This window comes from Drosophila albomicans, chromosome 2R, assembly GCF_009650485.2.
Source record: "Drosophila albomicans strain 15112-1751.03 chromosome 2R, ASM965048v2, whole genome shotgun sequence".
Taxonomy (NCBI): domain Eukaryota; kingdom Metazoa; phylum Arthropoda; class Insecta; order Diptera; family Drosophilidae; genus Drosophila; species Drosophila albomicans.
The window spans coordinates 9198321-9213292 of record NC_047631.2 but is presented as its reverse complement, the minus strand read 5'-3'; the positions used below and the strand labels follow the sequence as shown (position 1 = coordinate 9213292).

The window sequence follows — 14972 nt, the reverse complement described above, 5'->3', positions numbered from 1 at the left end:
AAAGCAGTTCAAGTGCAAATACTGAAAAAAAAACAATTATTGCTTAATATTATTTTCTACAAAAAAAAACTGCAACGAGAAACCAACAACTAAAAGCTTAATTTTAACGGGCTGCTTACAATTTACTGTCGCGGCTCAAATAACGTTGACAGCTACAAACGTATTATAAACACACAATCATACACATACACACACATCGAGAACATTGCTAGTTGTAACATCGAGTTTAGTAAATTAAGCGAATAGCAAAGAAACAAATCTTTTTACACTAACTGAAAAAAAAAAACAATTTAAATCAATTTTTTATATGCTAAGCCTTTGTAATTAAGCAAGTTCAACGCTATATATACATACATGCTATAATATCATAGAATTTTGGGTAATGAGAAACAATACTTTTGGTTTTAAATGCAAAATAAACTTTAAATTCTATAAAGCAACTGTTTTAATTAGAAAAATTAACTTTCGGTGGACTCCAACTTAATCTCGGGTTCGCTTTTAAGCGCTGGAGGCGCTATTTGGATTGGTGCGCAACGCGTCCGCTTGGCGGCGCTTTCAGCTGCAGTTGGAGAAATCTCATCGACACTGCGTTTAGCGGTCTCTTCTTTAATAACTACTTCATCGTTTGTCGTTTTGTTTTGATGTAGCTTCTGCTTATTGCCTGTTAACCAAGCCAACATCCCTTTGGGTTTTTCAGGCTTGGAAGCTGCCTCAAAAGGCTTGTTGCACTCATCGCTTTTATTGCGCGAATTATTCACTAATTTGCCAACACGATGCCACTGTAAGCCAGTCGCCGGTCGAAGTGCTGCCAAAGCTTTCGAATCGCTTACATGCTTAAAGTGCAGCCAATCCTAAATGAAAATTGAGGAACAAACATAAAATAAAGTATATTCAATAAATTGGTCTGAATTGAATGAAAAGTAACAAGAATAATGAAGTAAATTGATCTGAATTACTCACATTCATTTGCTGTTCTGTTTCGAGTATAGCCGGCATACGATAATGCATCCAGGACATTATTTTCGTGGATTCAAAGGTGATGATGCTATAGCTATACATTTTGTCGCCATTCTCGTCCTGCCATACATCAAACAAGGCTGCCATTCGCAGAAGTTTTACATTTGATGGCGACCAAGTGCTTTTGTCGTGAATTTTTACATCTGCCTCCTGTGGCACATAGAGCAAGTAAGCCTCACGATCGGATGGTTTTGCCTGCTTTGTAGTCTGCCACTCGTAGAAACCCTCGCAAACAACGACACAACGTTGGCCACGTTTAAAGGGTCCGCGATACAGTTTGGAGTCCATTAAATGCTCCAACCGACAATTGTTCGTGGTTAGTCCATGCTTGCGATAGTCTCCTTTGTGCCACGGAGGAATCATGCCCCACATCATGGGCATAACAATGCGATCTGTTCCCTTTTGATCGTCTGCGGCTTCTGCGAAGTGCGCAGCTGACACGCTGGAAATACATTGTTAGTTTAATTGTAATCATACTAAGAGCTACCTACATACATCACCGGTGTTATGTCGGTGGGCGCAATGTTATAAGAGGCTTGATATCGGCGGCCCAAATTGAACTCTGCGCGCCATTCTGGAGTTGCGAATTTCTGCTGCTTGGCGTCATCTTGGAGCTTCTCATTTGGATATTTGCACGCACACAGCACTTGGTCGGGATCGAGTGTTCTAAACCAAAACACGATATATGTTAATCTAAATAAAAACAATTGGAATTAACTCACAGGCAAGTGCGTCCACACATTTTAAGCGGTTTTAATAGCTATTGTTGCATCCCTGGTATGTAAACGGTTAATCAGCTGAACTTGTTACCTAGGGAAATGCATTAACAAATTAACTAGTTTTCTATTTAAAAAATGTAACTAAGAAGATTATATTATTACTTTAAGAAAAAAGTGATGATCTTTAAAATCAAAGAAAACTTAATATATTTCATATAATTTTTTGTAATATATTATTTTTAAGAGAAAAATAAAGTATTTTTAACAATTTATATTACGGTCACATTGATAGTCACCACCAAAACATAAACTCGTTTTATCAATCCGCAGTAAAATAAAAAATATATTTTTAACTAAAATGGGTGAACGCTATAACATACACAGTCAATTGGAGCATCTGCAGAGCAAGTACATTGGAACAGGACACGCAGATACTACAAAATTCGAGTGGCTAACCAATCAACACCGCGACTCATTGGCCAGCTACATGGGACACTACGACATGTTGAATTACTTCGCCATAGCTGAGAATGAATCGAAGGCCCGAGTGCGATTTAATCTAATGGAACGCATGCTGCAACCGTGTGGACCGCCACCAGAAAAACTAGAAGATTAATAAGGAAAAATATTTAAAAAAAAATTATATACAAAATGCTGTTTATTTTATTAGAGATGGGATAACAGACTTCGGTTTTTACGATGATTTTTAGTATTTTTGTATTATTGGTGTTTATATTGCGACCTAAACTAGTTATTTTTAAAACTCGATTAGTGGTCACGTTGCTTGTGGCTCTGCCGAGTGCAGTCGGGGAAAGCTTTTAAACTCGATATAACTTATTTTCGTTTTAATTATATATTAATTTGAGCACTAGTGATTTATTTAAATATTAAATAATAAATAAATCAAATGCTGAAGCACAACCAATAACATGTACGTGTTCTAAGAGTTCCGCTATGTGGTAATAAAAAGTTTTATCGGAACTTGCCTGCAAAATAACGTGCAAAGAAAATGTACATTTGTACTTGCGTCAATATGTAATGCGATTTTGCTATAAAAAGTGCAATAAGAGGAACAAAAAAAAAAACTGAGCAACTTTTTTTTATTTGGTCATGAAGAAAATTGATGGCGAACAAAGATTTCAGCTGAATCCGCTTTCAATTGCGTAGATTGTGTATATATATATATGTATATTGTACATACAACTGTGTGATACATACACTCATTTACATATAAAGATGAATGTGCCATAATTACGCGCCGATGAATGCAGCACAAAACGCAAAAAGCTTCAAAATAGTGTCATGTAATTAAAAATGATTTTCCCCACGGCATAACCAATTAAACCAAAAACCTAATGCGTGTGTGTAAACTACATTGTTATTCAATAAACAATTTCAGCTAAAATAAAAATTGCACATGCATCAATAATGCATTGGAACCCACCACCCCCTGCCATAAATGTAAATGTGGTGCACACACATTGCAAGTCATCCGAATAGGTGAAGTGCTTTTATCAGCTGCAAATCAGCTTGTCAGCCCTATCCGCCTTTATGTCACAATACCTATTTCAGTGACCAGCACTGTGTGCGAGAGCAATTGCAAAAAAGCTTTTGCCATTTAGATTTAGCGTTGCCATCTGATAGAAATATGTGTGGCAACGCCGGAATGAAAGGCTGATTCCATAGCACACATATTTCACATCGAATTAAATAAATACATATTAAAAAAAGTGAAATATGAAGTATACAAATTGTTTATAAACATTTAGTTTATATAAGCCACATGGTAGCATCTGGTGTATAACAAGTATGTGTATTTATATTTTACTATTGCAAATCTTTTTGGCAAGTATGGCAGCACTTCGCATCGAATTGGTTATTGAGTAAGACGAGGATGGTGGGGAACGGAGACAGACATACAAAAGCACACGACGACGACAGCGACGACGACGGACGGGTCGAATGAGTTGAAAATTTTCGCGAAACGAAAAAGTTAAAAATAAATGGTTACTGTGCTTGCATAAAATATGTAATATATTGTGCTATTATAATATTGTTGTGTGCTGTGTTTATGCATTTTGCATTTAATACTCCCCATTTTCCCATTGCATTGCATTGAAAAAAATATTTATTGCTCTGCTTCTGCTCTCAAAATCAAGCTTGTGTTGGTGTGTGCGCTGTCAATAAAAGGCGCATGCATAAGGAGGAGGTGGTGGGGAAGTGTGTGTGTGCGATTTATACCTTTTGCCTGTTTCTATTCATTTCACATTTTCGGACGACAAACGCGAAAGGTAACACCAAAGAGAAAGAACCGTAATCGTTTCGTTGTCTTCTGTGGTGAGCTTTGGCAAAGAAAGGCGAAAAGAAAATCGAAAAGAAAAAGACAATAAAAAAAACGTTGCATCTGCGAGGGCGGGCTGCGCTTGAGAGTGTGTGTGTAGATTTATAAATTTGCGTGTTTGTGTGTATGTGTGTTAGGTTTGTTACTTAATTTCGCCGTTTTCTTCTTTGTTGTCATCTGTTTACGCTCGTTGACAGTCAATATCTTTCTTATTTTTTTTTAACCCAGCTCTCGTTTTGGATTATACAAATGTGTACATAAAAAAGTAATTCTCTCAACTATACAAATCGAATAAATACCGTGAAAAGCTCAGCCTCGAAAGTTTATTGAAAATCAACAATAAAAATCCAAAAGGAAAAACGAAGAAAAAGAAATCATCACCAACCCACAGCAGCGTCGTCGACGGCAGATAGATTGCTCCTGAAGAAGAAGAAGAGGGGAAACGGAGCCTATCGAGTGGACGTGAAGACGTAGCTGCTGCCTCTGCTGCTGCTTCTGCCGCTGCCGCTGTCGCTGCTGCTAAATAATGAGTCGTCATGAAGGTAATTAACAATTTCCAATTATATATCTGCCCTATATATACATTTTTTTGATATATATATAATAAGGTGTGAGCTGCGATTCATGTCTAAAAAGCAACTTCAATGGACGGCGATACAAGTGCTTAATCTGCTATGATTATGATCTATGCGCCGATTGCTATGAGGATGGCGTCACATCCACTCGACATCTGGTCGAGCATCCCATGCAATGCATTCTCACCCGTTCCGATATCGAATTGTATTTTGGCGGCGAAATGCTAACAACGGATCAGCCGCAATCCTTCACGTGTCCTTATTGCAAAAAGATGGGCTTCAGCGATGCCACATTGCTGGAGCATGTGTCCGCTGAGCACACGGAGACCAGTCTTGAGGTCGTCTGTCCTGTGTGCGCCGGTTTGCCAGGCGGGGAGCCGAATCTAGTCACAGATGACTTTGCCGGTCATCTCACATTGGAGCATCGGCAGCCACGCGAGTTAATATCCTTTTTGATATCCTTTCTGAAACACATCGATCAAACGAACATTTAATTTATATTTCATTTTAATTTTAATACCAAGAATTCGTAATTCATTCATCATTAACATTCATTAGGAAAAAGAATAATTATTTCTCGAATTGAATTTGAATATGTAAGAGATTTATTTTTAGTAATTTGACAACAGAAATCGAACTGTTTACATAGAATTGAGTTTTTAATCACAGTTCATAAATATATTTATTAAGAATTCACGTTGATTAGGAATATGAATAATGCTTCCTAAATTCATGAAAAATCAAACTGAATCTAAATATTATGAATTTCTGTTTACTATATCTAGAATTAGACTGATCAACAGATTGTAAATTATTTCAATAAGCTTGGAAATGCATTTACAAAATGCATGACAGTCTGTTTTTTTTCTATTCTTTATTTTTTTGGTGAAGTTTTCTTTAAAATTATCTGGAATTGATTTTTTAATTATTTTCAATTTTCGTATTTGTGCATAATTTATAATTGTGCAGAGAATATTTATTTCGTTTGATATGATCATTTAGTCATTTATTTACTTGGTATTTGATGCACAAATTGTCTTAATCTTTCTCTCTCGAGTACTTGCAATTATTTTCGTTACTATGAAGCTTTGCAAGCACAGAGAGAGTAGATCAAGCTTTTTGACGATTGAGAGTGTGTTGCACGTTAACAAAAAAAAATGCCTATTTCGGGTAAATGGATTGCCTTAACCTTTAGACAATACGATGAGCCGTCGGCTATACGACATGGCGGTGGAGTGCGTCGCATTCCAGGACGCACATTGGGCGGACCGCGGACACGGCGATCCAATATGCACTTTAGCTCATCGAGCGGACTGTCGGCCTTGTCGCCGTCGGGTCGCGAATCTGTCGATCCCATTGCGGAGCTGCTCTCACAGCTGTCCGGCGTCAGACGTGGCGGACCCCCAACATCGCAATTGCAACAATTGCAGATGCAAATGCAAATGGATCGACAGCAGGCAACGGTAAGCAAAGCGATAATTGTTTGTTTTTATGATCTTGTCTATATATATCTACACGTGTATGCATATGTGTGTTGCGCTCTGTGTATATAAGGGAACGATTTTACAATTTGTATTTAACGCTTTCATTATTTTAGGCATCGCGCCAAATTGATCGGCTGCCAAGACGCACGCATCCCATAGTCTCAACATCGAATTCTAATGCCACCATGGCCGAGGTGATCAGCGGAAGCGGCAGCGGTGCAGTTGGCAATGGCGCTGGTAGCGGTGCCAGTGGTGTGAGCGGACATCCCAACCTGCGCACCAGCGAATGGCCGGTGGGCACAAGCTTTGCATCGACCAGCAGCCATCAGCAGACGCAGTCGAGCAGCCTGGCCGCCAATACACTCAACGCCAGAGAAGTAGCTAAAACAAATTTCCAACCTATTTTAGTATTTATTAATCATCATGCATTTCACATTGCACAGGCGGTGGGCAACAGTTGCATCAGCAGTGGCAGCGGTGGCAGCAGCAATGCTTTGGGCATTAGTGTCGGCACTGGCGGCACCTCAACGGTCAATGGCAGCGGCAACAGCGGTGCCATGGCTAGCCAGGCTGTTGGCCAAGCTGCAGCTGGCGAGTCATCGCAGTCCCAGTATTTGCTGGCCAAATTTATGCAGCCCACGCTGACAGATGCCGAGTGGGCGGATGTTGAGCGCAAACGCGCCGATCGGTAGGAAACAGAATTTACCTTCTTCTTGATTGATTTATATCTAATTAATGTACTTGATGTCTTGTTCGATAGCTCCACGTTTGTGCAGTCGCTGCTTCTATCGCTGCTTTGCACGGAGGAGTTGGACTTGAATGCGGCCAGCGATGATGGCGATTGTTTGGCCAAGAGTGATAATGTAAATAAGGAGCAAAATAATGGCGACAGCCAAAAGCAACATCAGCAGCAGCAGGAGGAACAGGATACGCTGCTCAATAACAATGCTGACGAACAGCAGCAACAGCAACAACAGCCGCAGCAGCAGCAGCAGCAACGCGCTGTGGTACGACAGGTGAATCAAATGCAACAGACCTCGCCGGAGGATTTCGTATGCGACGAATATCGCTACAAAAACAAAAAGGCCAACAATACAGCAGCAACAACACAAACGAGCGCTGGTACAGCAGCAACTGGCGGTGGCGTCGGAGGAGGGGGAGGTGTTGGTGGAGGCATTGCAGCGGCAGCAGCCAGTGCAGCTGGTGCTGGCGGCAGGCCAACAGCAGCTGATCGAGGTGGCATCGAAAGACGAGGCCGAGCACAGCCAGCAGAGACTGCCACGGGTTCACAGCAGCAGCAACTGCAACAGCAGCAGCAGCAACAAAAATACAAACAAAATGCAAATGCGGCGTCAAACACAAATCAAATACCCGATACTAGGTAGTGTCTCTGTGACTATACAGCGGCAACATTAATCACAGCAACCACATCAACAACAACAACAAGAAGAACAACAGCAAGACGTAGATGCTTCAGACTAAAGAGAGAGGCAGAAATATGTCGAACACCATCAACAACAGCAAAAGGAACACAACCAACCACGACAACAAAAACAACTACAATATCATATTTTCCACCAATGTCAGAATAGCAGCATCAACAACAACAACAACAACCAACAACAACACAGCCGTAAGAGTAACAACAAGAACCACAACATCAACAAAAGTAGCAGCAGCCGCCAATCGCAGCAGCAGCAGCAGCCGCAATTTCGTCAAAAACTATATTATATGTATCGTTTATTAAATATATTAAAATTTATATAATTATAAAAAACAAAACAAAAAAAAACATGAACAGAGAAATGTGCAGAAAGCAAAATTTATTGTAATCATTGAATTAATTATAATTTAAACAAACAAAAAATGATAAATAATCGCTAGTGTTCAATTGATGTAGCTCAAGCAATTCGAATCCAATTAATTTATTTCTGTCCGCACACGCATACAGATCGGCATGAATTATTAAACTATATATATTTTAATTCTACTTAATGTGAGAGCAACTCTTAAGAGATCATAATCTTTGAATCGTTGGTCGATTCTTTGATATACTTAAATAGTGTATTGCTTTTTCATTATTATTCATTTCAATACTTTTCAATAAGGTACACAAGATAATTGTATATTTTGTAGGGGGTAAAAAAAAAAACTGCAAAAGTTGTATGTGCTTTTCAACTCTCGAATCGTTCCACGAACACTGATGGCAATAACTCCAAGTCCAGCTCGCATTGAACTCCTCTGGGCTGAATGCAAAACAATTGTTCAACGGCCTGTTTCACTTGGCGCTCACTGCTATAAGGATTGATCAGGACAATATTATTGGCCAGCATTTTGGCCAACTTCTTGAACAGAAATCTATTGGCTATTAGACCCTCTTGCAGTGGACGCATCAAATGATGTACGATCCATGGGCGTATTCGCAATATGCAGCTTGCCAGCAGCACTTCATCGACCAGATCAATGCTTGGACTAGATATCTCGGTGGCAAACTCATCATCGCTATCCTCGCCAAACAACATATGAAACTTGTAGCGCAACGCATCCTCGCAGCGCCAATCAGCGTCCAGCAGTCGCACCAAGCACGCATTGAGGCGACGTCGTTGTGCATACAATTCACATGGCCAACGACTGTGCCGCAAGTCCACTTGCTGGTTATTGCTGTGTGCTGGCAGTGGCAACGTATAATCCGGCGATGTCGTTGGCTTCTGTTGTGGTGTTGTCGTCTCCTTGAACTCCTTGAGTTCATCTGTATTCGCTTCTATTTCAATGCCAAACAAAGCATTCAAATCCGTTGGTTCGTCATCAAAGAGTTTGGCTAGCTCCTGAGAAACTGTATCCTCAATGCTGGATGCTGGCGATGCCATCGGTTGCTTTCCATTGACTTGCAACTCTGATTGCTGCTGCTGTTGTTTTGTTTCGTGCTCGACAAGTCGACTCTGAAACAAATCGATTTTTTGGCACAGCGTGTAGCTTGTATAATTGTCATCTTCATTGTGCTCGCCTTCGCCATTTGGCATGCCCTCGATTAATGCAGCTGTCTGCGTTGATTTGTCCACAAACTGTTGACGACTCTTCATTGCCACATCTTCCACATCGTCGTAGTCGTTGTCTTGCTCGATTTGTTGTCGTTGCATGTGCTCGAAGAGCGCATCCGCCAAGCGACATTCCTGTGTATTGCGCCGCACAGCGGCTATCTGAAAATAATGTATGCTAATTAGACTTGCCTCTGCCATTAGCTCAACTTTCCTTACCATCTTGACCATGGCGCGTTGATAGAGTTGGGCTGCTTGACAGGCTTTAATGGCGCGAGTTTCCAGTGTCTTTAAGCTGTGTTCGATGCACGACCAAGCAGAGGGCTTGTGATGATTCCTGGAGGCGGAGGACCACACACACACATTCTCTTCCAACTGACGCTCCAGATATCGCACATATTGATCGCGCACCTGGGCCAAAATTATAATTTATTTAAAGTCGCTTTTTTTTTTTTTTGAGTGCCTTACCACATCGGTGAGCAAAACAATGTCGCTGTTGTTGCTGCCGATTGCCGTTGCCATTCTCTTAGATTTTTATTTTAATAATCGCTTAGCTAGAGCATTTTATTCGAGTTTTTAAACAATTAAGTTAACTTAAAAGTTGCGCCTTTTGCACAAAACAACAACGCTACGCGCTATCAATGAAAAAGTGTTATTGCGGCGTTGCCACACAGTTGCAATTGCAACAGTTGCACACATTCGTCGTTGTACGATTTACATACCATAAAGTCCCCCTTTTGTACCATTTCTTACTTCAAAATATTTTGTACATCTGCTAAACTTGAATTAAAACCAAAACTAATTATTGATTTGATTTATTAAATAATGTTGATAATAGTATTGTGTTTTTTTTATGTTTCAATGCCACGAAACCGTGTTTTATAAAATAGTTTTATAACTAGCATCTAGTTGCAAATTTGTTTCATATGTTAGTTTATATTTATTTGCATACAAAAAAATTTGTTGTTTTTCAATTAAGCGCAATTACAATACATGTTTCCCTATTTCAAATTTGTAGTACAATAAATAGAATTGAAGTTATTTTATACAGACATACTTTTTATAATATCATATAATCGTATTATTACGCTTACAAAAGTTTCTTTTTTTTTTTTTTTTTATTGAAGAGCAAAATGAAATTGCAACAATTTATAAATATTGTTTACCAGCCCTTTGGGTGTGAAGAACAACAACAAAAGAAAAGCGTGTCTACATTTTATAGTACTTTTTTTGTGTTATGTCAAATTTGATAAATATTTTCGCGTTCGCTTATAATTTTGAATATCAGAAGAAGCGATCAAACGATACGCTTTAAGTCCATCCATTTTTTCAATGTCCTCAATTAGTCCAAAAACATATTGTCATCATCAAAGGTGAACACGTTGTTGCGAGAAGTGTTTGATGCTGTTGAATCTGACGATTGTTGTGTCGACGACTGTGTTGTCTGTGCTGTTTGACTAGATGCATTATTGGCTGTTGCCGTTCGCGGTGTGTTGCCAGCGCCTCCTGCTCCGGAGGCATTTTCGTTAACAAAACGATTGAGCAGCACAAAATCCTCGTCGACATCAACATCGTCGTTATCATCGTCGTTGGCCAAAGATTTGCGGCAGATGGGACAAGTGCTGTGTAGATTCAGCCATGGCACAATACAATTCTCATGATACAGATGCGAGCATGGCAGTTTGCGCACAGTCTCATCCAGCTTGAAATCATCCCAGCACACGGAGCATTGCATTTTGCGTTCCACTTCCTCTGCGCTTATCTTAACATTCGGTATTTCGTTGATGCGCTGCGATGAGAGCGGAGGCGGTCCCGATGTCTCCATTTGATTGAGCATCTGTGTCACGATCGTATCGAGTCCTTCGCGTCCCCACGCATAATCCCCCGGATTGCCCATGAAGAACATGTGCGAATTGCCACCGCCGCCAACGCTAACACCACCACCGCCTCCCGGACCAGTGACTATCTCTGCTGTGGCGCCTGCCAGTGGCAAACTCTGCAGAAAGTCGAACAGCACATTGTCTAAACGATCCAAATTCGCTGGCCGCACACGTCCTCCTGCAATGTTGCCGCCCGCCATATTTGAGGCGGCGCCCATACTGCCAACTCCACCGGCGCCCGGGCCACCCAAGTGCATGACACTGGTGTGACGACGATTTGGCTCAATGGTTATTTCCAGATTAGGCACATTTCGCATGCTTAGCAGCGATACAATATCATTCCGCAATGACTCCACATTAATCAAGCCGCTGCCACCAGCGCCGCCACTGTTGTTTCCCGAAGAACCGGAGCCGGTCTCGTTACTGGTTGACGCATTGCTGCTAGACGCTGTCAACTCGGGTGCATTTGCGGGCAACTCCTCTACGAAACCATTGGAGCACAAGGGACAAGTGAAGTCGGTGTTGGGAATGTTGATCTCCACATTACACATGTGACAGAAGAAACGTTTGGGCGCTGTGGGGCGCTCTTCAACAACCATTGCCTCGGCCATTTTGTCACAGTTGTTGTTGTGTGTCACTTGGATCTGCGGTTCTTTATGCACTTTGCAAATTTCACAAATTCTTATTTGTTGTTGTGCAAGCTTTTTATTTAGAGTAATGAGTCGGCTTACCTATCGCTCGCTCAAATAATGTTCTCTTGTTATCCAAGTTGTAAGTGTTTGTTTGCAGCTCGACTATTGGGATTTAGTTGTGCACATCAATGGTTTAATCGAACATTGGGTAGTGTTTTTAATGTAGAATTTTAGCAATTTTAAGAGGACATCGTGCTGCTTGCTGCTGCTGCTATTGATACTCGATTGACAGTCGTCGATATATTTCGATAACAAGTTCGTCACGATAACAGCAGTTCCAAAACGAACATTTTATTTTAAAAATTTTCAAATTATTTATATTAAATTGAACAAAGTCTAATATTTTGTAGAATACTACTGTTACACGTAATTGAAAGTACTATAAAATACAAAAATTTCAAATGAAATATTTAGAGCACTTAACAGAATAAAATTGAAAATCTATTGTTTGTTTTGATGTGTGGCTTAATTTTCAGTTCTACTGTTGTCAAAAATTAGAAAAATTGAACAATCATAAAAAAATATACATTTCTCGATAGCTTTTGCACTGTGTGACCGCTTGGTCATAAAATTATTCGTTTAGCATACTTTGTCAACGAGCTATCTGGCAACTCTGAGTGATTCTGGCAGAAACAAAAAGTCATCATCGCAGCGGCGTTTAGCATTTATTTTTGCAACTCTCATTCAGTTAAAAGAAAACTAAATAAAACAATTTCAGAATGTCGATTTTGGCATATAACGGTGGTTGCGTCGTCGCCATGCGCGGCAAGGACTGTGTGGCTATTGCAACGGATCATCGCTTCGGTGTTCAAGCACAAACCATCTCCACAGACTTCAAGAAAGTGTTTCACATTGCACCTCGTATGTTTTTGGGATTAACTGGACTGCAGACCGATATATTGACAGTACGCGATCGACTGATGTTCCGAAAGAACATCTATGAGACCAAGGAAAACCGCGAGATGGCACCCAAACCCTTCTCTGCTATGTTGTCCAATTTCCTCTACGAGCATCGCTTTGGTCCATACTTCATTGAGCCGGTTGTGGCGGGTTTGGATCCCAAGACCCTGAAGCCGTTCATCTGCAACATGGATCTGATTGGCTGCCCCAATGAACCCGATGACTTTGTGGTCGCTGGCACCTGTGCCGAGCAGTTGTATGGAATGTGCGAAACTCTGTGGCGCCCAGATCTGGAGCCGGATCAGCTGTTCGAAGTCATAGCTCAGTCGATGGTCAATGCCTTTGACAGGGATGCCATGAGCGGTTGGGGAGCTACTGTTTACATTATTGAGGCGGATAAGATTACGGAGCGTGCGCTTAAAACACGCATGGATTAAGCAGTTTTTGTAATTAACTATTTAGAAGGCAAATAAAATTTGTAAACGAGGGATTTATTTTGCATTTTTATATTTTAATTCTCGACGAACTCTATGCTTTTGGTGGCCATGGCCAAGGCTGCCTCTTGGGTCTTGGCACCGCCAATGAAGCCTGTGTGATGCACAAATACCAGATCTTTAATTCCCGCCAGCTCAGACAATTCGTCGTCGCGAAGACCACGCCATGGTGTGGGCAAAAACTTGCGACCAATAAAGCTGCTGGGTGTCAGAGGCACCCCCGCAACACGCCAACTTGAGCCATCATTGAATACGACCAACTTGGGCACGCCTTCAACTTGATATTCCTTCTCCAGATCGACCAAATGCGACTTCCAGGGGCAGAACTTATCCAGCAATAGAATTTCACCGCTGGGATGCACAGTTTTTGCCTGTTCCAGTGCAGCTCGCACATGATCGCGTGCTGCAATCCAGGAGCAGGCCACTTCTAGCACATTCTCTACCAGTTCCTTACCCGCCACGGCCATTGCTTGGTGGAAACGTTGATCTTGATCGGCGCTGCGATTTGAGTCCTGCCACGATGGATTCAGTTTACCAACGCGAGCCGAGAGGTGAGTGGAGATCTTGTAGCGTGGTTCACCGCCCTCAAACATGGGGACACCATTGTCAATGGCATCCAGTTCGCTGATGAAATTGCGATAGATTTGCAGAAAGGCGAGTTTCAGATTTTGTGGCGATAACTGTAGGTTACGCTCACGTTGCAAAATGCTTTGAATCACACGCTCGCCATAGTAGCAATAAACGAGACCAGCGCTGCTCAGTCTGTAAGTCATTAAATCAGTATTAGCAACCCTTCATTAAAGACCATAAAAATGTGCTTACCTAATGTCGAATTTCTCTTCGAACTCGGGTCGCAATGTGCTGAATGTATCCTTGAATGTTAGCTGGTGATGATCGTACCATTTCTTGCCGTGATCGAATTCACTGCCCACATCCACAATGATCTCACATTTCTCTTGCAATGCTTTGTCGTCACGACTCCTAAAGATCTCAGAATTCTCATATTCCGGCAATTGTTTCAGCATAAAACAGGCAACCACCTCATCGCAGTGAAATGTGCCGTTGTGAGTGCCAATTGTGGGTGGTGTGCTGCGTTTTGCGGGCGTTGATTCTTCACTTACTTCACTCATATTGCTCCGATATTTCCTAAGTTGATTAACTCTTAGGAACTCTTTGTGTAGTTTTGGTAAAAAACGCGGCAAAAACCGTGTTACCATTTCTCAGTGCTTACACACTTGTAACGTGCAGTGTGTTCAGTGTGACCATATGGAATACGTTTTACGCTGTAATTTTTTTATAATTGAGTTTTGTATTGGTATGGTAAGGCAAATTGTTTCATTATAATTTATTATTGATTGTTGTCAATTGAAATAAAATAATTTTAATAGTAGATTCTAGTTTATCTTTTTGAAAAAACCATCAATTATTTTGCAGTAAAACTAGACTTCAAAACTGTACAGTTTGATGTGTACAACGAGCCTTCGTCTCTTTTGCAACACTCCAAATTAGTGTGTACATACTCGTTAAAACAATGTTGTTTGTTTTTAAAAAGGATACACTGTATGGCGCCAAATATAAAATCGCATTCAAACATTGAACTGTCTTTGTATTTAGATTTAAAATCGCATGATCTATGAACATGCTTTTGTAAATTACCTCTAAGAATATGTGTCACGCTAAAAGACGTCACAAAACACCCTCTCGACGACGCAATACGTGCGTTTGTATTGGCGAGTGTAATTAACAGTTTGTGTCTAATTGGTTATACACAAACTTTATTGGTTCGCTTAATGCGATTTTTGGACTGATCAATGCCTTGGTGCAGAAAGTCGGCT

General features: G+C 40.8%; 7 protein-coding genes across 7 annotated transcripts; 3 read left to right on the top strand and 4 right to left on the bottom strand.

Moving 5' to 3' along the window:
• Positions 1 to 81: 81 nt before the first annotated feature.
• LOC117574500 (abasic site processing protein HMCES) lies at positions 82 to 1917 on the bottom strand. Its single transcript, XM_034258344.2, has 5 exons — positions 1899 to 1917; positions 1740 to 1827; positions 1513 to 1683; positions 961 to 1459; positions 82 to 851 (listed from the first exon to the last, which is right to left on the bottom strand). Exons 2-5 carry the CDS (start codon positions 1757 to 1759, stop codon positions 459 to 461), a joined length of 1083 nt encoding a protein of 360 aa, XP_034114235.1. The 5' UTR covers positions 1760 to 1827; positions 1899 to 1917; the 3' UTR covers positions 82 to 458.
• Positions 1918 to 2016: 99 nt separating this feature from the next.
• On the top strand, positions 2017 to 4592 carry LOC117576391 (splicing factor 3B subunit 5). Its single transcript, XM_052008091.1, has 2 exons — positions 2017 to 2667; positions 4306 to 4592. The coding sequence occupies exon 1, from the start codon at positions 2095 to 2097 to the stop codon at positions 2350 to 2352; it is 258 nt and encodes an 85-aa protein (XP_051864051.1). The 5' UTR covers positions 2017 to 2094; the 3' UTR covers positions 2353 to 2667; positions 4306 to 4592.
• On the top strand, positions 4465 to 7672 carry LOC117576384 (E3 ubiquitin-protein ligase Kcmf1). Its single transcript, XM_034261091.2, has 6 exons — positions 4465 to 4619; positions 4686 to 5107; positions 5855 to 6115; positions 6250 to 6513; positions 6580 to 6824; positions 6897 to 7672. The coding sequence occupies exons 1-6, from the start codon at positions 4604 to 4606 to the stop codon at positions 7519 to 7521; spliced, it is 1833 nt and encodes a 610-aa protein (XP_034116982.1). The 5' UTR covers positions 4465 to 4603; the 3' UTR covers positions 7522 to 7672.
• A 400-nt stretch (positions 7673 to 8072) lies between these two features.
• On the bottom strand, positions 8073 to 9885 carry LOC117576385 (uncharacterized). The gene is made up of 3 exons (XM_034261097.2): positions 9640 to 9885; positions 9391 to 9582; positions 8073 to 9333 (listed from the first exon to the last, which is right to left on the bottom strand). Exons 1-3 carry the CDS (start codon positions 9691 to 9693, stop codon positions 8311 to 8313), a joined length of 1269 nt encoding a protein of 422 aa, XP_034116988.2. The 5' UTR covers positions 9694 to 9885; the 3' UTR covers positions 8073 to 8310.
• An 85-nt stretch (positions 9886 to 9970) lies between these two features.
• LOC117576386 (E3 ubiquitin-protein ligase Iruka) lies at positions 9971 to 12108 on the bottom strand. The gene is made up of 2 exons (XM_034261098.2): positions 11783 to 12108; positions 9971 to 11712 (listed from the first exon to the last, which is right to left on the bottom strand). The coding sequence occupies exon 2, from the start codon at positions 11660 to 11662 to the stop codon at positions 10514 to 10516; it is 1149 nt and encodes a 382-aa protein (XP_034116989.1). The 5' UTR covers positions 11663 to 11712; positions 11783 to 12108; the 3' UTR covers positions 9971 to 10513.
• A 143-nt stretch (positions 12109 to 12251) lies between these two features.
• Positions 12252 to 13133, top strand: LOC117576388 (proteasome subunit beta type-3). The gene has a single exon (XM_034261100.2). It carries the CDS (start codon positions 12463 to 12465, stop codon positions 13078 to 13080), a length of 618 nt encoding a protein of 205 aa, XP_034116991.1. The 5' UTR covers positions 12252 to 12462; the 3' UTR covers positions 13081 to 13133.
• On the bottom strand, positions 13015 to 14403 carry LOC117576387 (MYG1 protein C27H6.8). Its single transcript, XM_034261099.2, has 2 exons — positions 13960 to 14403; positions 13015 to 13899 (listed from the first exon to the last, which is right to left on the bottom strand). Exons 1-2 carry the CDS (start codon positions 14352 to 14354, stop codon positions 13155 to 13157), a joined length of 1140 nt encoding a protein of 379 aa, XP_034116990.1. The 5' UTR covers positions 14355 to 14403; the 3' UTR covers positions 13015 to 13154.
• Between the last annotated feature and the right edge of the window lie 569 nt (positions 14404 to 14972).